This window comes from Vitis riparia, chromosome 15 (genome assembly GCF_004353265.1).
Source record: "Vitis riparia cultivar Riparia Gloire de Montpellier isolate 1030 chromosome 15, EGFV_Vit.rip_1.0, whole genome shotgun sequence".
In the NCBI taxonomy this organism is placed as follows: Eukaryota; Viridiplantae; Streptophyta; class Magnoliopsida; order Vitales; family Vitaceae; genus Vitis; species Vitis riparia.
Window position 1 is genome coordinate 11,497,599 of NC_048445.1, and position 24,807 is coordinate 11,522,405.

General features: G+C 36.0%; 1 protein-coding gene across 1 annotated transcript in view; it reads left to right on the forward strand.

Moving 5' to 3' along the window:
• The first annotated feature begins 1,396 nt into the window (after positions 1-1,396).
• The window catches only part of LOC117932821 (DNA replication ATP-dependent helicase/nuclease JHS1), a 42,643-nt gene continuing 19,232 nt past the window's right edge, over positions 1,397-24,807 (forward strand). The window contains exons 1-19 of the mRNA XM_034854155.1: positions 1,397-2,160; positions 2,235-2,405; positions 2,489-2,716; positions 2,790-2,852; positions 8,717-8,926; positions 9,018-9,071; positions 9,157-9,218; positions 9,984-10,116; positions 10,268-10,378; positions 10,500-10,596; positions 10,818-10,900; positions 11,555-11,620; positions 11,842-11,997; positions 12,140-12,195; positions 12,300-12,357; positions 12,443-12,553; positions 12,663-12,719; positions 21,858-21,992; positions 22,084-22,338. Coding sequence (XP_034710046.1) covers positions 1,453-2,160; positions 2,235-2,405; positions 2,489-2,716; positions 2,790-2,852; positions 8,717-8,926; positions 9,018-9,071; positions 9,157-9,218; positions 9,984-10,116; positions 10,268-10,378; positions 10,500-10,596; positions 10,818-10,900; positions 11,555-11,620; positions 11,842-11,997; positions 12,140-12,195; positions 12,300-12,357; positions 12,443-12,553; positions 12,663-12,719; positions 21,858-21,992; positions 22,084-22,338 — 2,814 coding nt within the window. The 5' untranslated portion in view covers positions 1,397-1,452. The remainder of the gene's footprint in view (positions 2,161-2,234; positions 2,406-2,488; positions 2,717-2,789; positions 2,853-8,716; positions 8,927-9,017; positions 9,072-9,156; positions 9,219-9,983; positions 10,117-10,267; positions 10,379-10,499; positions 10,597-10,817; positions 10,901-11,554; positions 11,621-11,841; positions 11,998-12,139; positions 12,196-12,299; positions 12,358-12,442; positions 12,554-12,662; positions 12,720-21,857; positions 21,993-22,083; positions 22,339-24,807) is intronic.

Genomic DNA, 24,807 nt, shown 5'->3' on the forward strand with positions numbered 1-24,807 from the left:
GTTTTTTAGAATTTAGTTCCCAAACAAAATTTTGTTTTTGATAAAACAAAAAACTGTTCTTAAACATTGTTTTTGGAAACACTTCCCAATTAGACCATTAATTTCCTAACTTTTTAGTCCTCATACCTTAACAATTCACCACTAAAAGTAAAATAAAAAGAAAAAAAAAACCTTCCCTTCAATCTCTTTCTCTCTCACTTTCTTTGGGTTCAACTACTTGAATATTGGTTGGGTTCTATAAATTTAAAGTCCTTCATCTTTGGGACTAATCTACAATAAGAATAAAATTCCAAGAAGTAAGCACAATGCCAATAAGTTCCTACTTACACTTGAAGTCCTATTACATAGTCTTCCTAATCCCTCATTTTCGTAATCAAACACTCCTACGAGGGTTGCTATCAAAGAGTCTACTAGATTTTTTGCTAAAATAATCCTGGCCATAACAATAACACATCTCCCTACAAATTTCATAATGAGGTGATATTTCTTTCTCTTATAATTCTTAGGTTTCTTTACTGTGCAACTGTTCCACTATTGTCCCAATAAAAACCATGGTAAACCTTGTTTCTGCAACAACACTTAGATCTATTATCCCAATATAACTTCCTTAGCTACTATAAAAGCAACATGTCCAACCCCCGTTAGACTTTGCAATGCATGATAACTTCACACTCCTCCGATTAATGGCTTATCCTTTAATAAAAAACGATAAACCCTATAGGTTGATGCCACAAATTCCACCCCCAAAAACCATATTTTGACTGTGAACAAAATCTATCAAAACCAACTCATCACTAGTGAAGATGAGCATGTAATCTTGAATCCTTCTCAATTACTTAAAGATTGTGCTTTGTTACCCTCTAATTGTTGAACCTTAGCAAATTGATAACAATTAACCATCATAGTATAACAAATATCTAACTAATCTAGTGCATAGCATGACATACATGAGACTTCTTTAAGTTGAAGCATCGATAATCTTCCCCATTGCTAAAATGAAACAATTTGAATTCAAATATATTTATATATTTTAATTGGGTGAGAGAAAATTATATTGAAACTTGCTTTGGTTTTAGAAAAAAAATCTCTAACTTGCCCCTAACCCATTTATCGTTATCCCAAATCCATATTATTAAGAGCAGGGTTCTTGAAAAAACCTATCTCATTGTTATCCCAACCCTCAAACCTGGTTTTTTCAACCACCAAAAACTTGGGCTTTGACTCGGCCGAAAAGGCAGCCCAAAATGTGGGGCTTAAGAAACGTTCATGGGTTGGAAACTATATGGGCCTAGACCAAAAACAGGCCCTTCAGGAACAGTTCCATCCATTTGCCATTCATTTTGGGCGGGAAAACAAATTCCTACTGTAAATGTATAAAGCGCCTTGCAAATCTTGAAGCTTCTTTCATGGCGATGAAGCTGTAGCCTTAGCTCGACACTTGCCTTCAAAAAAATGGCTCCCAGGAAGAAACCCAGCTCCAAATCAAACCAAAACCAACCTAACTCACAGCCTTCCAAGTTCGGCATCCAACACTTCTTCCTTCGCCACTCCCAATCTTCCACCTCTCGCCCTAACGACGCTGTTTGCACCCCCGGCCCTAATCCACCATCACAGTCTGCTCCACCCCTTCAAAATCCTACAGCTGCTTGTCCTGAAAATGTTCTTATTTCAGCAACTGCTGCACGAAGCAACGCCGTTTCAGCCCCAAAACCTCCACCGTTGGAATCTGGTTTAGCACTTCAAAACCCTAAAACTGCTCCGAGTTTGGGAATTGCTGATGAAAACGATGCCGTTTCAGCCTCTGGGAACCCTCGGAAAGCTCTGAATTTGGATAGTACTGATCCAAAGAATGGCCTTTCAACCTCTCAAAACCCTAGCAATGCTGGTCGAATTGAATCTGTTTCAAACTTTGGAAATGCCCTGAATTCAGGAACAGCGGATTCAAACAATGCAGTTTCTACCAGGAAGAACCCTAGAAATGCTTTCCCAAGTGCGTCGACATCAAATTCACGGAAAACTGATCCGAATAACCCCTCCCAGAGTACGCCTCCTGGGAATATTCCAGCAATGGCTATGGATGTTGAGGAGAACCCTTCTCAGGTGTCACCTGAGGTTTCCAAGTCCATGGCACTTAAGCGGTTCAAGTTCTCGCCTGGAATGGTAAATAATTTTTTTTTTTTTCAATTTTTTTCCAGTTGAGCATTTTTTTTTAATGTGGATGGGTTGATTGGTAGTTGATAAAGCAAAGCCAGGATGATGGAGGTGACGAGGTGACATGGAAGATCTCTCCTGTGAATGAGCGGCTTCAAGCAATGACGAAGAAGCATGGCCCAGAGGTGATGAGAGTGTTGGGAGATGCTTCTAGGTTGATCTCATTGAATTTTAGACAATGCTCGCAGAATAAGGTATGTTTCTACTTTAATTTTGCTTTATATTTAGTTTCTGTTATTTGTATCCTATGATGGCTGATAAATGGTCCATTGTGCAGACTTCTCCTGATTCAGAAGGCAAACTCGAGAAGTGGCTTTGTTCCCCAACAATGAAAGCTTCTGAAAAATCTGTGGTATTCTCGAATCGGGTTAGCTTAAAAAGGGTGAAACTGGGTCAAGTCATGGATTCCAATGGAAATGAAATTGATATGACTGACCCAGGTGTGGTAAGAAAAAGACAAAGTCCTTTTCGAACTCCACCATCTTTATCATATTGCCACGAGAAGGTAAATGAGCACATTTACAATGTACCTTTGGGATTTTTCTTTTTCTGATGTTTTATGCATACTTAAAGTGCAGAATATTGATGGTGTTGATTGCAAATTGGTATCTGACCAGATGGGCTTAAGGCAACACAAAAAGGTTTGTAATAGTAACTGATTTACATGTTTTTCTAATTAAGCTATTGGTTCCTCCTTTTTATTCTCTTAGGATGCCTTGGTAATGTAGATGATCGATCTTTGGTGTGTCAGATACCTAGATTCTTGTCCTGTGACCAACACCAGTTTGGAAACTTGTAACAGTTCTGACTTTTGTTCATGTTTGTGGACAAATTGAATCTTGATACTATTAATGAATAGAAAGAATAAAACATTTATATGAAGAGGTGTAGCTAATTTAGGAACCTACTTTTTTTTACAGAAAATGACGAATTAGTTCCTGGAAATCAAGACTCACCAACTAACATGCTAACAACTTGGGAAAGAAGGAAAAAAAAATACATCTGTACAAAAGTATATAGTTCCAGTTTCATAGGGATTTTATCCTTTGTTAAAAACGAGTCAACAAATCCATAGTGATGTGTCAACACTCCCCCTCAAGCTGGTGAGTAGATGTTGTCCATTGCCAACTTGCTTGTAATATGTTGAAATGAGTAAGTGGGCAAGCCTTTAGTTAGAATATCTACAAGCTGCCCAGTTGTTGAGACATATGGAGTATAAAATAGACTATTGTCTAACTTTTCTTTGATGAAGTGTTTGTTTACTTCCATATGCTTAGTGCGATCATGTTGTATCAAATTATTAGCAATGTTGATTGTAGACTTGTTGTCACAACATAGTTTCATGGTTCTTGCCCATTTTACCCCAAATCTGCAAGAATTATTTTTAGCTATAATAACTCATAAAATCCCATGTACCATAGCTTTGAACTTTGCTTTTGTGCTTGATCTGCCTACTATTACTTGTTTCTTGCTTCTCCATGTTACTAGATGTAATGAAGCACTCTTAACCATGTCATTTTTGTCCACGTTTGGTTAAAAGAGCCTTCATAGCTTTAAAACACATCTACATTGTTAAGAGGAGTCTATATATATATATAATGTTAGGAGCTTTTTCTTTTATCCAATGTGGGATGTCACAATCACCTCTTGTATAGACTCATTTTTTTCGTGTCCCATAGGATTGTAAGGTCAAATAGATATACACCCCTTACGGGACCAAACAAACTCTTACATTAGGGTCGGGGATCCTCAACTCTGGTATGAGAGTTTGTTTGGCCCCACTAAAGAGTGTCTGTCTGGCTTCACCAAGTGGTGTTTGTCTGTTTGATTTTGCAATCTTGTGGGACATGAGGACGTTGTGTTTGCATATGGGGTTGGTGGTTGTGATATTCCATATCAGATAGGGGAAAAAAAGTTCTTGCACTATATAACTATGGATTTCTTTTAACCATCTAAATGCATTTTAAAGCTGTGAAGACCTTTTCAATTCAAAGCAGACAATATTTATACGGTCGGGAGTGAGTTGATACAATTGTTATTAAAGTCGATTTTCGACCTTGGTATGAGGTTTTTGTTTGACCTTGCAATCCTATGGGATACAATGAGAACATCGTGTCTATATCCCTTATTTGATATGTTTAAAAGTTTTTGATGCTATATGTGCATAAGCTCTTTTTAACTATGTAGATGTGTTTTAAAGCCGTGACGACTCGTTTGGGCTCATTTTAGGCAATATTTGCACGATTAGGAGTGGGTCGTTACACTAGATTATCACCTAAGAACAATAATCTAATGTCAATTTTCTATCAATCTCAAATTTAAGCCTAATCCATCCGTTTATGCTTCTAGAGAGCTAACATTAGACTTATTGTTCATAAGAAACAACTAACTAACTTGAGTATAATCATCAATGAAAGAAACAAACCATCGAGCTCCAATGATATTTGGCATTCGAGAGGGTCCCAGATATCGATATGCACCAAGGAAAAAGGATGAGATGTTTTATTATCACTTAAAGGGAACAAAACCCGATGATGTTTGCGAATTCATAGACTTCACAATGAAAAGTTCTAACATCCAAGTCTTGAAATAAAATAGGAAACATAGTCTTTAACAAGAAGAAATAATGATGCCCTAAACAAAAATGATAAAGCCAAATCTGAGCTTTATTTTATTTTATTTTATTTTTTTGAAAAATGAGAGAGAGATAGGCAACCACTGTCTTTGCCCCTACTTGTATCAAGAAAGTAGAGTCCTTTCTATTCCTTAGCATACTTGATTGTCCTCCCTATAACCGGGTCCTGAAAGACACAATGATGTCGAGAAAATGTAACATGACAATTTAGATCTTTAATAATCTTGTGTATAGGCAAAAAGTTCACATATGGTTTGGGAACATGCAAAAAAATTCTGAAGTAGAGTCCTTACTTGTATCAAGAAAGTAGGCAACCATTGTCATTGTCCCTACTTGTATCAAGAAAGTAGAGTCCTTCCTATTCCTTAGCATACTTGATTGTCCTCCTTATAACTAGGTCCTGAAAGACACAATGATGTGGAAAAAATGTCACATGACAATTTAGATCTTTAGTAATCTTTGTATGGGCAAAAAGTTCACATATGGTTTGGGAACATGCAAAAAAATTCTGAAGTAAGATAGATATGAACCATGAAGTGAGGGAATTGTGCCTTTTCAGATGCCAATGTGCCATTTGCAACTTTGATTTTGTTATTTCTAGGGCATGTGATATAGGAAGTGAAATGTTGGGAGAAATTTATCATATGATCAATGGCATCCGAGTCAATTATCCAGGTTTTATGATTACAGTTCTGTGAGGCACTAAGGGTTTGAGCTATGAGGTACTTACCTGACTGTGCCAATGAGCATGAAGCCACTAGTTTATCAATAGATGTGAGGAGGCTTCTAATCTTCTCAATTTCTTCTTCGCTCAATTTATCCATTTCTGGGTTACTAGGAGAAGAATCATGGCTTGACTTCTCTTCAGTAAGGGCCATGTTTGCTTGACTGCCTCTTGGTATATATTGTTTCTCGAGTGTAATTGTTATTTCTGCCAAATAGTTGTTTTCCCCTCAGTTTCCAGCAAGTTTCCTTGGTGTATCTAGGTTTCTCGCAGTAATTACACCAAAGTTCATCTTTATTGATCGATGGCTTGAATGTCTCCCCTCTGCTGCTTTCGAAGTTAAGAGTTTGGCTACCATAGTTTTTTTAGAGAGGATGGTTTCACCACAGCCAAAGGAGATCCTTCTTCTACTAGGGTGTCCAACATCACATTCCTTCTTCCTTTGTCAGCCTGAATGATGGAGAATACCTCATGTAAGTGAGGCAAAGATTCCTTCCCAAGCACTTGTACCTGTACTTGATCATATTCAACAGAAAGGCTAGCTAAAAGCTAAAAAATTCTTTCCCTTTCAACAAAGTTTAGTAACATAATTGCATCTTCACTATATTTCATTTAAAGATTTTGGTAATAATCTAATTCAAGCCATAATCCTTTCGTTATGGAATAGTATTTTGTTACTAACATTGTACCTTTTTTGGTTAAATGAATTTTGGTCTCGATTTCATAGATTTGAGAGGCATCTTGAACCTTGGAGTACGTTTGCCTTACTGTTTCCCAACTATCCCTTGCAGTGGCTAGGAATATACAAGTTCCACTGATTTCTAGTAGCATCGAGTTCCTCAGCCACACCATTATCATAGGAGTTAGCTTCATCCTAGGCAGTAAACTGAGGATTGCTTTCACCAGGCATAGGTCCAATAAGGTGGCTAAGTTTCCCATTCCCATATAGGAATGCACTCACAAGTTGTGACCAGATTAGATAATCTCAACCATTGAGTCTAAAGGATGGATGAATTTTTTGATATTCTCCTAAGGTTTGGTTTCTGTTTTGGGATGGAGCAAAGTTAATCTAGTGGAGACTTCCAAGGCTTCCGGCATTGCAAGAATCATAAGGGTAAAAAACTGGAATAGATGATTAGATTTAATATGGCAATTAAGGCTGCAACAAAGGTTGCAGTGATGGAAATACTTTTGTAGCAATGAAGGCTGCGCAGACCAGAAACAGTTTGATGGCAACGAAGGCCAAGGTGAGAGATTGTGGAAAGAATAAGCCCTAGAGCTCTGATACAACATGGACAGATTGCATCTCAATACTATTAATGGGTAGGAAGAATACAATATTTATAGAAGAACCTACCTTTAACTCAAAATTGGGTATTAGTTCCTAGAAATCAGGACTCACCTACTAACATGCTAACAACTTAGGAAAGAAGGAAAAAAAATACAGCTATACAGAAATATACAGTTCTAGTTTCATAGTGATTTTATCCTTTGTTAAAAACGAGTCAACAATTCCATATTGATTTGTCAACAATTTTAAATTTGTAAGCGTGTTATAATTTTTTTTCTCTTTTTTGTTGATTTCTGCTGGCACATATGACCTGTGTGCATATCACAAAGAAGTTAAGAAAGCACATGAGATGTGATGTGATGTTTATGCATAACACCCAGAACTTAAGAAAGGTTATATATTTTGGGTTTGGGGCAGCGGGGAAGGTGGTTTGAGATGTTAGAATGATATGGAGAAGGCAGAGAGTAAGGGAAAGATTTGAGAGCTGTGGCACATATTTTTCAGGACTCGTACATGATTATCCTTGTTCTTTGTTCAGTTATTTGTAAAGTAATCTGGTGCAGGATAACAGAGAGGCAAGGTCATGTGTGAGCCCAATCCTATTTGTTTGTAACAGTGTAGATAAACAGTGTACTAAATTCAAAAGCAGACACACTCACACTCACACTCACACTCACACTCACACTCATGTGTGATTGTTTCAATTTGAAACTTTTGTTTCTTCCTTGTCCGTATGGAAACTAGCAAACGTTTACAAGGAAACACATATAGTTGGGCCCTATGTCTAGATAATAATTGCTGTGTAAAAATAGAGGTTGGGAGAGGCAAAAATTGAGACCAGTCTATTGGTTGAGTGGGGTCCAGTTTGGCAGTGATGAAAACAACTATAATGATGTCAAAATCGATCTTCACATTTGATTTTTATCCTTCATGGTAGATAGGAAATAATTAATAGTACATATAGTTGGATTGATGCTAGAAGATGAGCTGCAGTGGTATTGAGCATGATGGTGGTAGATCAACATGTTTATGGCATTTAGGAGTGCTGTTGTACTGATACTTGTAAGGTGCAGGCAATGATGGCTTTTGTGGATGCTGGCAACTTGGTGGATAATGAAGCTGATAATAGTTGATGGAGCTGCATGCTAGGATTACAAAGACCAAAAAGGGTTTGTTGTGGTAGCTATCAAAAATGACTTATTGTGGGTTTGAGGTTGATACCTAATAGAGGTTGTTGAAGTATGCACTGATTATGGCTGGATGTAGCCAGTGAGGGAGGGGGAGAGGGAGAGGGAGAGAGAAGGATATGGTTATGAGTTAGCCAAATTTCGAATATCAAGTCTAGCTAGCCTTGTTTTGAAGTCCCTAATAACTTGGTGCCCTAATAAGCAATTAAGCATAAGATATATTGGTTATTATATATAAAATTTGAGATGTTTATGGTATTTGCAACAAAACATAATCAGGGCATCTTCAGGGATGAATTTCCTAATCCCTTTCCTTCCCCAAATTTGATCTGAGTTTATGTTCCTTTTTATGAATCCATCTCATCCCACTTAAGATGCTCCAAATGGACAAAACTTGTACCTGAAGAGTTTGGGTGGGTTACCTGATTTACCTGCCCATTGCAATTCCTATGTCTGACACCTTGAATTTGCATTGAACTAGTAAAATTGCACATCCATAACTGAGTCCCTATATCGAGATGTATGAGAATTGCCATGCTATAAAATTTGTGTTCTGATTTAAGTGTTCACAAATAATAGCTCATGAGCCCCTATGACATGGCTAAATAAATTTTTGGAGCATATTGTCCTGGCTGATAGCTATAGTTTTTGTTTGCTAATTTTCTTAGGCATTGCTTGAACTTTTGGATCAAGTAGAAGATGCCATTTCTGTTGAAGAATCAGTATCTAGTGATGGAGAGGCATGTTTATCCAAAGTCCAGTGCATAAATGGTGATGAGATGCCTCTTAGAGTTGATCCTGCATTAAAGATACCAGAGATGGGTCCAACAGAAAAGGTCAATGGGGAATGTTCCAACATTATTTTTCTTGTCTTGGAGGTATCCTTCTAGCAAAAATTACATTTAGAACCTTTCCATGCAGAAATGATGAGTTAGAGGTTGATTATTTTGTATCATATCTTTGCCATAGGTTTCTGAGAAGCGGGAATATGCTGATTTATCTGGTGCACAGTGTCCTTCTAAGGTTCTTATTAAACTTTAATCACAAAAATCTTTTTGTTGTTTTGATAGGATTGGTAACTTAGTACTGGTGATCAATTTCTTTTCAGGTACTTCGCTTACTGAATGAGAAAACTGGAGAAGAGCAGGCTGTGTCTTTGAGGGATGAGTGGTTAGCATTCTCCATCCCTGCTTTGGCCATATGTGTTTTTTTTGTCCTGTTTGTTTCTAGATAATTTTTGATTATGAAATATTCCTCGAATGTTATTAACGCACTGTCAAGATCAGGACTATTGGTTCGCTGCTCTGGCAGTGACACTGTTGTGCTATTAGTTGAGGTCTCATGACTTCAATCCTCAGTAGCTCGGATCTTACTGCAATTACAATAGAAAATATTCTTGACTTTCTTATAAATGAAAGTTTGTTTGGAGTGTTAACCCTGTTAATTGGTGTTTTACTTGTTTTGGTAGTAGAATATGACATTATCAATTAAAAATAAACTCTCTTTCTCTCTCCCTTTTTTGGTTTTTTTTTTTTTTTTTTGATTTTTTTTGTTTTGTTTTTTTTTTTGTTTTGTGTGTTTGGAAGGATTACCTTAAAATGAATTAGCATTGATAGGCAAACTTCCAGGATCCAAATAAAATGGTCTATTCATCTTTTACATTGTTGAATCTAAAGAATTGGCCATTGTTGTTGGTTTAATCTTTAATCAGTGTTCATCCTAGTTTCTTGGGGATCCATTCAACATTAAGTAGTTGGATTTTTCATATGGTTATGCAATCTACTTTTCTGTTTTGATTATTATCATGTGCGCCTTCAATCTTCTGCGTAAAACCCTTTTATATATGAAACTTATTCTCATCTGACTGTTTATAGGGTTACTGAATTCCATTACACGTATTATTGTCATACTGTTCCTGAAAATCTTCCTTTTCAGGTTTTATTCTGTCATTGCTCCTGGAGATACTATACATGTAATCGGTAAATTTGATGACCAGGGAAAGTGTGATGTAGACCATAACAACAATTTTCTAATTGTTCACCCTGATATACTGGTGTCTGGCACTCGGGTAATTATTATCTGCTTGCTTAAATATTGTGGCCTTTTCTTTTTCACATATGAAAATGTTTGTTGTTGTTTTTACAATGTTTAGCTGCTTCAAGCCACTTTGTGCTTTCTTTTACCCTAATTGTTCTTAATAAATTCAAGAAAACTTTTAGGTAGCTGCTAGTTTCAGTTGCTCAAGACGAACTGTCCTGGATGAGAGGCTAAAATGCAGTGAACATTCAACTGCAGCATTGATAGGTACCTTGCTGCACCAAATTTTTCAGGTGATAGTTTCAAATTCCCTTTGTTTACATTTCAAAATTGTCAAATATGATTTTGTTTTTGTCATGTGCAAGCTTTTGAAGTACACTGTATCTAATGTCGGATGCAATTCCTTCTCTGTAGGCCGGACTTATTAGAGAGATTCCTACAAAAGTTTTCTTGGAGGAGTATGCAAGAATAGTGGTTCAGAAAAATCTTGAGAGCTTGTATGCATGTGGAGGTGGAGAGTTTACACAATATCATTTCCCTAAAATATCACACTTTACACTGGCAAAATCGTCCAGCTTCATTGTTATATTGGACTTATGAAAGTATAAATGTAGTTGTATTAGTTTAGTTTCCCATATTTATTCTGCTTTTTAGCCTTTTGCTGTAAATGTGATCAACAAACTCATTTTTTTCCTGTTGAGATTTAACATTGTCCTTATCTGGATTTTGCAGTAAATGAAGATGATATGTATAAAACTTTGATTGAGGCAACTCCAAGAATACTAAACTGGATCGTCCTCTTCAAGAATTCACAGGTGACTGCTATTGAATTTCACTAATGTCACACTGTTATTAATTTAGTTATGCAACAGGGCAAATTTGGGATAGGACTAATCCTAAGCCAGATCAAGCCTGACCCATAGTTTCATCATACCTGCTGTCGAGCTAGTTTTGTATATCATAAGTGTGTCCTATTAAGGTGGGGGTGGGCTTGGTTACCTGATTAAAGAAGTATTAACATACCCATTGTGTTATATGTGGACTTGAAATTAGCTTCCTTGTTGATTGCAGAAATAAATCTCAGGTCTTTTCCATTGGGGGCGAGACAGCGATAATTACATGATTAATGCTTTATTACTATTATTACTTTATTGTTCAATGAACTTAGGTAATTTCTGGCCGATATTTAGATAGGATAATATCTATGTGACAGGGCTCTTCCTATATTTCCTTTTTCCCTTCTTTTGCATTGTTGAACATCTGGTATCTGGGTTGAAGTGAAATCCATGGTTATGTTTATAAGTCTAATAATATATCTTTTAGGGTTGGGTCTGCTAGACACCTTGTATCCATTTTGGAGACACTGAAACTCATGTTTGTCCACATTACATACATTGCCATCTTGTACATAGTAAGGTGGCTGTAACATTCCTGTATATGAGGCTAATGAATTTATAAGTTGTTGGCAGGAGTATAGAGGTGCTACTGTTGATTTTGGATCTGATGATGGCTTGAAAAGGGTGAATGTATCTGAGGTAAGTATCCCACTTGGTCTTGTTACTAAGGGCAAGCATGTAGGCATTTGATCATTGTTCTTGTCAATCAATACTTTTCATTACAAAATTCTATAATAATGTTTGCCCAGAAATAGGCACATTTACTCACCGAATTGGTACTTCTAAGCTAAGCCAATAACTTTTTTCCCCTTGCATGATGACTTTGCATTGTTTTATGAAAAATCCTTTCTAAAATGCAGGTAATAGATATTGAGGAAATGGCATGGGCCCCAAAATATGGCTTGAAAGGGATGATTGACGCTTCTCTTCGAATAAAATTTGAATCAAACACCAAGGAAGTGAATGAGATAATCATGCCTTTAGAGTTTAAAACTGGGAAAGGAACTAAAGGCCAGGCAAGTCTATCTTCTTTACTGAAATTCTGTGTCAGGGGAATTTCCAAATGGGATTTGGATTATGAAAGTTTTGTAATACGCTATTCTGCGTTATCTCCCTTGATGTCATTGTTCTTGTCACTCATACTTTTTATTTGTTCAGTCAGCCATGGAACACACTGCACAGGTGATCTTGTACACTCTCCTTATGTCTGAGAGGTGTGTATGGCCTAGCTAATTTCTTCCTGTGTAGTACTCCTTTATATTGAAAATTTGTTGTAAGGAGCATGCTTTTCTTCACCTTTTACTTCTGCTATTTTTAGGTATCTGAAACCTATTGATTCTGGACTTCTCTATTATCTCAATACAGACCATACACAGGTAGAATCAAATACATTTTTTTTCATTTTCTTCTCTATCCTTTCACCTTATTCGGTATGGGTATATTGTCTACCAATTTGTAAAGGGCATTGCAGTTAAAAGATCAGACTTGGTTGGTCTAATTATGCGTCGCAATGAACTTGCAAAAGATATTCTAAAGGCATCAATGATGCAGCAACTGCCTCCAATGTTGCAGGTACACCCATTGCTGAAACTTCTGCATCCTATATTTCTGGACAACTTTTCACTGGATTGGCATTTGAATTTGCTTTTTTTTTTTTTTTGTTTTCTTCCTTCTGTTGTAGAGTCCAAGCATGTGCAAAAGTTGTCGCCATCTTAATGCTTGTACAATCTATCATAAGGTAAATTTTTTATCATTCTATGGGCTGGGGGGATTTTTTTGGTCTCAAAAGATAGGCTAATTATTTTTAGTTGTTATAAGATTCCTCTCATGATTTTTCTCCACTTCAATACCCATCAAATCAATATACAAATTAAGACTAAAGTCCCAATTGGTGCACTGTTTTGATGGTCCAAAGCTATTTTAAACTATTACTAGTGCTTTATATGGTGTTTGATTGCACATTAAAACATTTTAAACTAGAAGGCATTTGATGTTGGGCTGCTCTTATTAATAAAGCTAGGAATGAGATGCTTTTATAGAAGGGCTTTTATCAAGATATTTCAGAATTTGGATTTCTCTTTAAACATGCTTGTAGGCAATATGTGAGAATAATCATATATTGATTTGAGGAAAAATTGTACATCTTATAGATAACTATACAATGAAAAAAGGAAACATATTAACTCCTATAAATCTATCCCAAAAATCATGGAAATTCTAATTCTGACTTCCTAATTTAAATTGTTATATACATCGACTTTCCTATTAAGAGGTTGAGTACCAACCATTATTTCCTTATAAGGGTCATAAAGGATGATTAATTAACATTCCCCCTCAAGCTAGTGAATAGATGTTTTGCATTCCCAGCTTGCTATTAATCATCATAAAAATCTGACATAAAAGTCCCTTAGTTAGGATCTCCCCTATTTGTTTTTCTGTTGAAACATAGGGAGTACTAATTAGGCAATTAGTATATGTTCCAACTTCAGCTCCATATTTCTAGAAGTGATTTTCCAATATATGATAAACCTATAGATTGCCTTTAGATGACTATTTTTTGTTGAATGCAAGAACTGGCTAACCACACTCACAATATAGGCTATATTAGGCTTAGGTGATGTTTGTTTTTTGACTGAATAGAAAAAGCCAAAATATTTGGCTTTTTTTTTTATTTGGTTAAAAGTAACTTGTTGATATGAACTAATATAACTAAAGTGAACTTTTTATTAATAGGTTTAGTTTAGTTACATTGGTTGATATCGACATTGATGCTAGAGACGACTCTTCTCTAGATTGGCTTTAAGTCCAGAAATATGTTTGGTTGATTTCAATAGGTTCAGTTTAGTTACATTGGTTGATATCAACATTGATGCCAGAGAGAGTACTCTTCTCTAGATTAACTTTATGTCCAGAAATATGCCTTCCATACTTGGACTTCCATTGGGGGGAAATCCAAAGGCAAGAGCATTCTGGGATCCAGTGATTGAGAGAGTTTCCTGAAGATTAGATGGGTGGAGAAAAGCCTATTTGTCTTTAGGAGGGAGGATAACTCTTATCTAATCGTGTCTATCTCATATTTTGAGCTACTTTCTATCCATGTTCAAAATTCCTTCTTTAGTGGCGTTGAAAACTGAGAAACTGCAAAGGGATTTTTTGTGGTTTGGGTTTGGGGAGCAAAAGAGAGACCATCTTGTTAGTTGGGACTTAGTGTGTAAAACTAAGGAGGAAGGGAGATTAGGGTTTGAGAAGATCTCTATATGGAATCAAACTCTATTAGGGAAATGACTTTGAAGGTTTTTTGAGGAAAAGTACGCTCTTTGGTATTGGGTTATCCTAGGCATTTATGGGACACATACTAACGGGTGGGATGCCAACATTGTAGTTAGGTGGTCACATGGCTGCCCTTGGAAGGCCATTGCATAGGTTTTTCCTAATATTTCAAGATACACTTGGTTGGTAGTGGGAGATGGGATAAGAATTTGGTTTTGGGAAGATCTGTGGTGGTGGGGGGGATCATCCTTTGTGCTCTCAATTCCCAGGTCTATTAAGAATTGTCTTCGTTAAAAACCTCACTATCTCATCAGGTCTTGGGTTCACTCATCATTCCTCTTGGAATGTAAACTTTTGTCGCAATCTTTCGGATCTTGAGATAGAAGATATTGAAACTCATGTCCTCTCCCTCACATTTGCATTTATCTCCTTTTGGTCATGATTTGAGAGCTTGGTCCCTATCTTCTTCAAGTTTATTCACAGTTAAGTCGTTCTTTTCAATCTTGACCAATCATATTGATCCAATTCCTTCATTTCCTATTGATTTTGTTTGGTATTCGTTAGCCCCATTTAAGGTCAAATCTTTTGCTTGGTTAGTGACATTCAAGAAGGTTAACACAAATGACATGCTACAATTGAGAAGATCCTACAAAACCCTCAGTTCTGATGTTTGTTTGTTGTGTATGGAGAGTGGCGAAATGGTAGATCACATCTTTTTTATATTGCCCATTGAGTTTGGGGTTATGACATAGATTATTCAACTTGGTTCATGTGGATTGGGCTCCTCCTAAGAGTATATGTGACATGATGAGTATTTCATATAGAGGATTAGGAAACACCAGTAGAGGCAAGGTGTTGTGGAAGCTTGCTTGCCTTGCTTTGATGTGGGTAGTGTGGCGAGAGAGAAATGCTAGGATCTTTGAGGATAAGGCGAGATCCTCAAAGGGTCTTTAGGACATGATTTTTTTCTTAACCTCCTTTTGGGCATCTTGCTCCACTACTTTTAAGGGTGTTCCCCTTAATTTGATCCAACTTGATTGGATGATGGTAACTCCAAGGGAGTGGGCTAGCTAGGATAGATTATTTTGTATATTCCCTCATGGAACATAGGCTGTGAAGCCTCATAGCTGTATAGATTCTTAAAATTGGAGGTTCTTGCTTTCTTTTTGTGTACTTTTTGGAGGATCTCTCATTCTTCTTTGTACTTATTTTACTAACTTCAATATACTACTATTGTTTCTCATAAAAAATAAGTTTTTTAGCTGAATAGAAAAAGTCATATATTTTTATTTTTTCTATTTAGCCAAAAAAACAAAACACCTTAGTATATGACAAGTAAATTAGTTTTCTCATTGGTCTTTGGTACGTACCATGGTCTACTACTACCTCATCCTTGTCATTAATAAGTTTATGATTATGTTCAAAGGGAATATTGGTTGGCTTATGCCCCAACATCTCAATTTCCTTTAAGAGATCAAGGACATATTTTTGTTGTGAAATAAAGATGCTCTTATTCGAATGAGTAACCTCAATACCCAAGAAGTACCTCAGCCTCCCTAGATCTTTAATCTCAAATTTTGTAGCAAGATGTTTTTTAAGCCGTTCAATCTCTTCTAAATCATCCTCGATCACAACTATATCATCCACATAAATGATTAGAACCATGACCATTCAAGATGTTGAGTGCTTAATAAAGAGAGTATGGTCTCCTGGATTTTGTTCATACTTCATCCTTAACATAACTTTAGCAAATCTCTTAAACCATACCTTAGGAGATTGCTTAAGCCCATATAACGCTTTCTTTAGTCTACACATATAATTACTACAAAAGTTCCCATCAAATCCAGGTGGAGCCTCCATGTGGACTTCCTCTTGTAAATCACCATGTAAGAAGACATTTTTAACATCAAATTGCTGCAAAGGCCAACCAAGGTTAGTAACCTAAGATAATAAGACTCGAAAATGTTCATCTTTGCTACTGTTGTAAAGGTTTCTTGGTAATCCACTCCATAAGTTTGAATATACCCTTTAGCTACTAATCTAGCTTTGTATCTTTTTAGAGTCCCATTAGCTTTGTACTTCACAATGTATACCCACTTACATTCAACTGGTTTTTTCCCCTTAGGAAGTTTTACAACCTCCCGTCCCATGTTTGATTTTTCTCAATTGCTCTCATTTCTTCACTTATGGCATTTCTCCAATTCTCATCCCTAAGTGCCTTTTGAACTGTTTTTGGGATTTCTAAGGGCCTTAGGTGACTAAGGCTGGCTTTGTGTGAGGGTGACAATTTGTCAAAGGAGTCAAAGTTAGAATTAGGTAATATGAGAATTTAGATAGTTAAAGACAAGTTCGTCCACGTGCTCTTCCACAAGCTAGTCAATGTGTGGTGAAGAACGTGAATTATGAGAGGGAAAGATTTCAATTCCTATTACGGGATCCAATATTGGACCGGCTGGTGCCCAAGGTGAGGCGACTTCCTTCTTGAATGGACTTGTAATGGTGCAATGATAGTATTGCAAAGTCTTTTTTCTTCTAATGGTGTCTTAGAGATACTAGGGGGGTGAACGGGTATAGAAGAGGGCACGAGTAAGTCAAGATTTGGCAGATCCAATAGAATGGGAGATTTATCTTCTAACAAAGGCTCCTCTTTAAGATAAGTTTTAGGCTAGAAGGACTGGTTTTCCACAAAGGTAACATCCATGGATGTGAAGAATGTTTTAGAAGATAAGTGATAGCATTTATACCCTTTCTTGGTTGGAGAGTAGCCAATAAAGATATGCTTAAGGGCTCCAGGATCTTGCTTGCTACGGTTTTGATCATGGATATGGACATATGAGATACACCCACGCACTTTAGGAGGGAGTTAGTTGAAACCATTGAAATCGGGAAAAAATTGCGAGAGGACAACCATTGGAGATTGATGATCCATGACCTTATAAGGCATTTTGTTTATCAAATTTGTTGATGTTAGAACAACTTCTCCATGTAGGACTTGGCACATTATTTTGGAATAGTAGGGCTCTTGTGACTTCTAGCAAATGCCTATCTTTTCTTTCTTCAACCCCATTTTGTTGTGGGGTATTGATGTAAGAGGATTGATGGATAATACAAAAAAAAAAGGTGATAGAACCTAATTAAAGTATTCCCTCTCATTGTTTAACTTGACAACTTTTATTCTCACTCTAAACTAATTTTCAATCATTTTGTGAAATATAGGGAATACATTACTCACATTAGACCTATTTTTAAATAGATAAAGCCAAGTGGCCCTAGTGTAATCACCTATGAATGATATAAACCATCTAGAACCAACAATATTTGGAATTCTTGAAGGACCCCATGCATCAATATGAATGAAAGTAAATGGATGAAAAGATTTTTTATCATTTAATGGAAATGGGGTTTGATGGTGCTTAGCCAACTCACAGACTTCACAATGGACTATATTGACATCTAAGTTCTCAAATAGTAGAGAAAACATTTTTTTTTTAGCAAAAGAAAGAGTGGATGTTCCAATCTTCGATGACACAACCAAATCTGGTCCTTATTGGATGAAAGTTTTTTATAGAGGTAGGAGAGTGCTAACCCGTCACTATTTCCACAACAAGCTTCAAGAAGGTAGAGTCCTTCCCATTCTTTAGCATACCCGATCATCTTACCCATAGCTTGGTCTTGAAATACACAATGCGTCGAGAAGAATGCATTTTTTTACGTCAAATTGTTCTATATAGATCTCTTCTTCTAAGTCCCCATGTAAAAATGCATTTTTTTACATCAAATTGTTCTAAGCTCCAACTAAAATTAGCCGTCAACGATAATAACACTCTCACGGTATTCATCTTAGTTATGACATCAAAGGTTTCTTAGTGATCAACCCCATAGGTTTGTGTGTAGCCTTGAACAACCAATGTAACATTATATCTTTCTAGGGACCCACCAGCTTTGTACTTAACCGTATATACCCATTTACACCCAATTGGTTTCTTCCCCTTAGGCAGCTTTATTATTTTCCATGTTCGATTTTTTCCAAGGCCTTTATCTCAATCCTCATGGCTTGTCTCCAATTCTCATTTTTAAGTGCCTCAACAAGGTTTTGTGAAGTGGTTATGGCGTACAAATGAGTGAGAGAACTTTTGTGGGACTAGGAGAAGTTATCTAATGACAGAAATAATGACAATGGATGTTGAGTTCATTGTCTTGTACCTTTCCTAATAGAAATGGTTAAATTAAGATCATTATTTTGTAGTAGGAGAGATAGAATTATTACTTGACCTCAGTTTAGACTCTTGAGTATGCATGGGTTCAATGGTTGTTGCTTTTCTCGTTGAGTAAACTTGCAATGATTTCGTAGCAATAGTTTTTGTACTAGTGTTAGTAGAGGGATCTAGTTCATTGTTTTATGAAGATGGGTCTAATTTAGGCTCATTTGGAATATTATAGATAGAATTGTTAACGACAACAAGGGTTGGATTAGGATTTGAAGGGATAGAATTCATAGGCAACACATAAAAGTCAAGCTATGGGGATGAGGGTTCTTTTTCTTTTGAAGGTAATGTCTCCCCCTGAAGATAAGAACATGAAAAATAATTTTCTTTTTCTGCAAAGGTTACACCCATAGATACATAAAACTTTCTAGGACGATGAAAACATTTTTAGCCCTTTTGTGTTGGTGAATACCCCACAAAGGCACATCTTAAAGCCCTTGGATCTAACTTGTTACTTTATATGCATAAATATGAACAAGTGACGCACACCCAAAACCTTCAACTCAATTTATAGGAGGTATGACAATTAGGAAAGAATTTAGCAAATACTTCCATGGGACTTTTGAATCCTAAGACTCTAGATGAGACCTGGTTTATAAAATGGGTAGCAGTTAAAACAACTTCCCCCCAATAAGGTTTTGACACATGTTTTTGGAACAATAATGCTCGACTAACCCTTGTAAGATGACCATTTTTCCTTTCAACAACCTCGTTTTGTTAGGATGTATTAACATAGGATGATTCATAAATTATCCCCTCTTTTTGGAAGCATGGGGACAAGATTTGATGAAGTAGTCCCTTGCATTATCAATTCTGAACCTTTTTATACAAATCCAAAATTGAATTTTAATCATGAAATGAAAGATGGGAAATATATTGCTTACTTCAAACTTTTGTTTTAACAAGAAATTCCATGTTACCCTTGTATAGTCATCAATGAATGACACAAACTATTTAGCACTAGAAGCATTTGAAACTTGAGAAGGATCGTGAATATCACTATGCACCAAAGTAAATGGGAAGGAAGTTTTTGTATTATTAAAGGGAAGCAAAACACGTTGATACTCAACAAATTCACAGATGCTAGAATGGAAGTTGTTTACATCCATAGATTTAAATAGAAAAGGAAATATGGTTTAAAGAACTCTAACTAAGAAATGCCCAAGATGAAGGTGATGAAGACAAATTTGCCCTTTATTGGAAGTGTAATTTCGGTTAAGAAGGATAGAGAAGATTGGGTTTTCTTTTAGATAGCACACCCACTAGTTTTTTCAAGGTAATGAAGCCCGTCCTTTACCTTAGAATGCCCAATTGTCTTCCCCGTCACTTGGTCCTTAAACACAATAATTTTGGAAATAGGTTACACAACAATTTAGTTCTTCGGTTAATTTATTGATTGACACAAGGTAATCTGAAAGTTTAGGTCCAAGGAACAAATCTTGTAAAACAATAGATTAGGTGGGATTAATTTTTCCTTGACTAGTAACCGTGGTGAAGAAACTATAAACAATAATTTTTTTTTTTTTTGTTATTGGGGCAAGGATTATATGAAGAGAAACAATGAGAAAAGTGGATCATATGGCTTGTGGCTCTTGAGCCAATGACCCAAGCGACAGTGAAGGGCAAATATGAGGCCCTTATAGTATGAGAAATGGAAGATTTACTTGTTTGTGCGAAAGAACACATACCTAATTGTTTATCAAGATTACTTACAAAATTTCTCAACCTTTCTATCTCTTCCTTGTTTAATTCTTCAAATTCTTTGCTGTTGGAGCCTCCTTCACAGTTTGCCATATATGCTTGTTTGTGTTGTTGGCATGCTTTATTTCTCCTATTTCGATTTAGGTTGTGAGGTTTTTCATAAAGCTTTCAATACTCCTCTTTGGTGTGTTGGGGCTTCTTGCAAATTTTTTTTTTTTTTTTTGATTGGAAACGACAAAGGCATATATTGATAAAAAGGAAAGTACAAGAGAAGGATGAGGAATCCTCCCACCAAAGAAAAACAAAACTACAATGAAACAAATGCGAGAAAGGGCTTCTTGCAATATGTACACCAAAGTTCTTCACGGTTAGGATTCTTTGAACCATTAGAACACTCAGTTTCTCCAAAAAGATTTAGGCTGAATTTGTTTGGCTTCGCAACAACCATGGCAGAACCATTAATAGAAGATGGTTCGAGCATCACACCTCTTCGACTTTCTTTAGTACAAATGATGGAGATGACTTCATTCATGATAGAAGTTCCTCTTTTTCTAGAGCTTGGACTCACACTTGATCAAACTCCACATTGAGCCCAACAAGAAATTCAAAATTTCGTTCTCTTTCTACAAAATTTTGAGCATTATTGCATCTTCATTGCATTTCATTTGAATGTTCTGCTAGTAGTCAATTTCCTGCCACAAATCCTTAATGATATTTCGCATATTCAGTTACATAATGGGTTCCTTGTTTTGTGGTTGAAATCTTCACCCTGATTTAAAAAATTTGAGCATAATCTTGTACTTTTGAATAGGTTTGTTAGATAACTTCCCAAATCTCCCTAATCATTATAAAAACATACATATTTTGCTAATTTTAGGGTCATTGAATTCCATAACCAAGACATGATCATGGAATCCTCTTTATCACAACTCTGAAATTTTAGATCTCCAGGCTTTGGTCCTGTGCTGATTAAGTGACTTAGTTTTCCTTTGCCCTTTAGGAAGGGTTGCACCAACGGAGACCATTAAAGATAGTTCTTCTCAGGTAAGGGGGTAAGATGCTTGGAGGTTTTGCAATTCTCCTATGGTTTGGTTTAGTGGCACCTTGAATGTCGCCTAAATAGAATTGGTGGTAGGACTATGGTCTAACATTTTAGATATGATAGTATTGATGAACGTAGATGGAACAAATCAGAAAGAAATTGACAGTGAAGGTCGAGGAATCAAAATACCATACCACTCAAAGTTTCACCATGCACGTTGAGGACCTGGAGTTGGCTTTGATACCATGTGAAATTCTGAATTATTCTTATTCACAAAAATCAAGAGATACACTAGAATATATATATGTAGGAAAGGATAATTCCTGATATACGCAATAATTCAAATCAATTTAGATCTCCTAGTAGCTAATTTACAGCTCTACACGAAGAGTTCTAAAAGGAGAAAAGTCCTAGCTAATTTACAGTTGTATAAGAAGAGTCTGAAAAGGAGAAAAATCCTAAATTATAGGACCCAAACTTTCAACATACACCAATAAAAATAAAAGTGAGTTAAACTTAAATTAAGGATGACATTTTTGTGTCGTCTGGAGAAACATTTTATGATTATTTTATCTTGGATATTTTGTATGCTTTGCAGGCACATGGGGGAAGCATGGAGAGCAGCGGACTGGGAGATTTGTTTGATTCAAATGTTAACCACTTGACAACTTCTCATTTTGCTTTCCTTCGTCATTGGGATTGGTTAATCGACTTAGAAGCTAAAGAGATGGAGGTACCATCTTAAATCATATATGTGTAGCATAGTTTGTATCCAGCAATTTAATACATGATTAATTGAGATTTGATGTTTTTCACTATGCCAGGTCATGAAGAAAGGCATTTGGCGTTCACATAGTTTAAAAAGAGATCCCTCAACTAGTTGCTTATCTTCTATTGTTCTTGATACTTCAAATAACCACCCACAGAAAAACTCGTTTAAGGACAACAAATTCATTTACCGATTTGTGCGTCAAAATGTACCTAGTTTTCATGTGAAAGAGCATAATGAAGATTCTTTGCCATCTGTCTCTTCTCCTGCAAATGATTTGGATTGCACACTTAGAAATGGGGATTATGTGGTATAATTTTCTCATTTAATTTGACTTGTTCTTATCTATAGATTTATTTTTTCTCTTTTGCCCTAGTGTGGATGTGATTTTGTCTGAATTTCTCTTCACTTGGAATAGAATTCTGGTACAAGATTATTTTGAATCTAAGGATATGTTTAGTGTGTGTTCCAGTGAATACATTTTTACATGTTGAGTATGCTCATATTTATCTTTTAGTATGTGTTAAACTATGTTGATAGTGTATCTGGATGCATTTCATTTAGATTCCCCTTTATATTTTGCAGTATAGACCATTAGGAGAATTTGAAGATGTTCATGTATACACTCTGTATACGTTGCTGCGCCTTTTGCTTAGGTGTCTTTAATATATATTCGCTTTTTGCCTATCAAAAAAAAGAAAAAAGAAAAAGTATATTTGGCATGGTTTGTTACTTAAAAGTCATGTTGTTGGTGCTTTCTGAGGGTTGTTATTTGTATAGATCTTAGGTTTGCTGTTTCTTTACTACCTTGAATACTTATGTGTATGCAGACATACATCTTTTCCATGCATTCTGATTATGTTTAATCAGTGCCCTCCATGTATTGACCATTGAATAACTAGGAACTTTTAATGCTGGTATCCGATTTCACTTCTATCCTTTGTTCCTGAAGGTCATCTGTATAATTCTTAATTTTTTGACATAATATATAATTAGTGATTCTCTATTGCATTCCAATAAATAATTCCTTAATCAGTGATGTGCTATACTTAGAAAAGGTAAGAACAATGAGCCATCCTAATTAATTTCTAAGAGAAACCTAAAAATTTCAAGAGCTACAAGATCTTGATCTTGAATGTGCCCTTTAATCTCACATCTGTTCAGTCCCCCAGCCTCTAATATGCTGGCTTCTTATATTGGGCTGGGAGAGGGGTGGGGGTTGGGGCTAGAAAACAAACCTATGGCTTCCCCTCTTATCATAGGCCCTTTCAAGGAGTTGTTATCTAGCTTTTCTCCTTATATATGCCTTTTGACTTGAACCCTCCTGAAGAGATTAGGATGATAATAGTTCAATCCTCGGATTTTACTTTTATTATTTTGGTCTTTTGAGCATATTAAATGCTCAATGGTCCACTCTAGATTGAAGACAATTATTTCCTAGCCAAAAATAAATCTTGATGTATTTTATCTAACAACTATGCTATTTGCAAAAACGAGTAGAAAATTTGCAACATTTTGTAGAATGATGATTATTACATTGAGTTTGTTGAGCTTGTGATCCCATCGTTTGTATTCTATCGTATTCCATTGGGGTTCATTCCTATATCACCAATCAGTCTCAAAACCTTAGCTTTCCAATGCAGTCACCTGCTGGCTTCCATGAGGGATACAGTGTAATATTCTTAGTGAGTTTCTACTCAGGTTTAGGAATTAATGTGTGTGCGTGTTGATGCCCTTGAGACCATTACCTGTATTATCAGTTTTATTTTATTTTATTGTATTTCTTTATAACATGTATGCCATTTGATAATCTCATTGAGAGTATGTTGCATATGCACGCTAGATCATGGTTAAAGATAAGTTTTTAAGAACCAGTCATGTTGTCTAAACTAGTCTTCAAAGCACATGCATTGTGTGTGTGATGTGATGTTGGTGGGTGAAGAAAAAAAATGTGAGTTTAAAGACAAAAAAGTATGGAATTAACCATCAGTTTTGGTACAAATTCTTCATCTCAGATTGTTGATTGTTTGGTTTGTAGTTAGTCACATGGTTAAGAAGTTAATGTTGGAACAATTCAAAAAGGAAAAATATGTGCATGATGTGAAAAACAGTGTGCATGGCAACCAAGAACAAACCTCAATGGAAAATAGTTGAGAAGGTAAAGAGTTATGTGAGCAAAGCCTTCCCAATAATTGAGAGGAACTGAATGAGATTCTTCATTTCTTCATTACCACAAACTTGTTCTCCTTTCATCTGAAACTGTCCTGTTGGATAAAACAGATGCAACATTTCTCCTTCGTTATGTTCTCTAGATAATTGGAACAGATGACTAACAACCTGCAAGTTAACTTTAACGGTGGAAATTAAGAATTTTTTATTGTTCAATGTCTTGCTTGGAGTTATTGATGCTTATTATTTATTCACCTATCAGTATTTTTGTTTTTTGTGTGCTTTTTTTTTTTTTGTTTTTTGTTTTTATGAGAAACAACAGTATATTGAAGTAAGTAAAAAAAAAGTACAAAGAAGGATGATAGATCCTCCAAAAAGTACACAAAAAGAAAACAAGAACCTTCAATTTTAAGAATCTATACAGCTATGAGGTTCCACAACCTATGTCCCATGTGGGAATATACAAAAATAATCTATCCTTGCTAGCCCACTCCTTTGGAGTTACATGCCAACATCCAATCAAGTTGGATCAAATTAAGGGGAACACCCTTAAAAGTAGTGGAGCAAGATGCCCAAAAGGAGGCTAAGAAAAATATCATGTCCTAAAGAC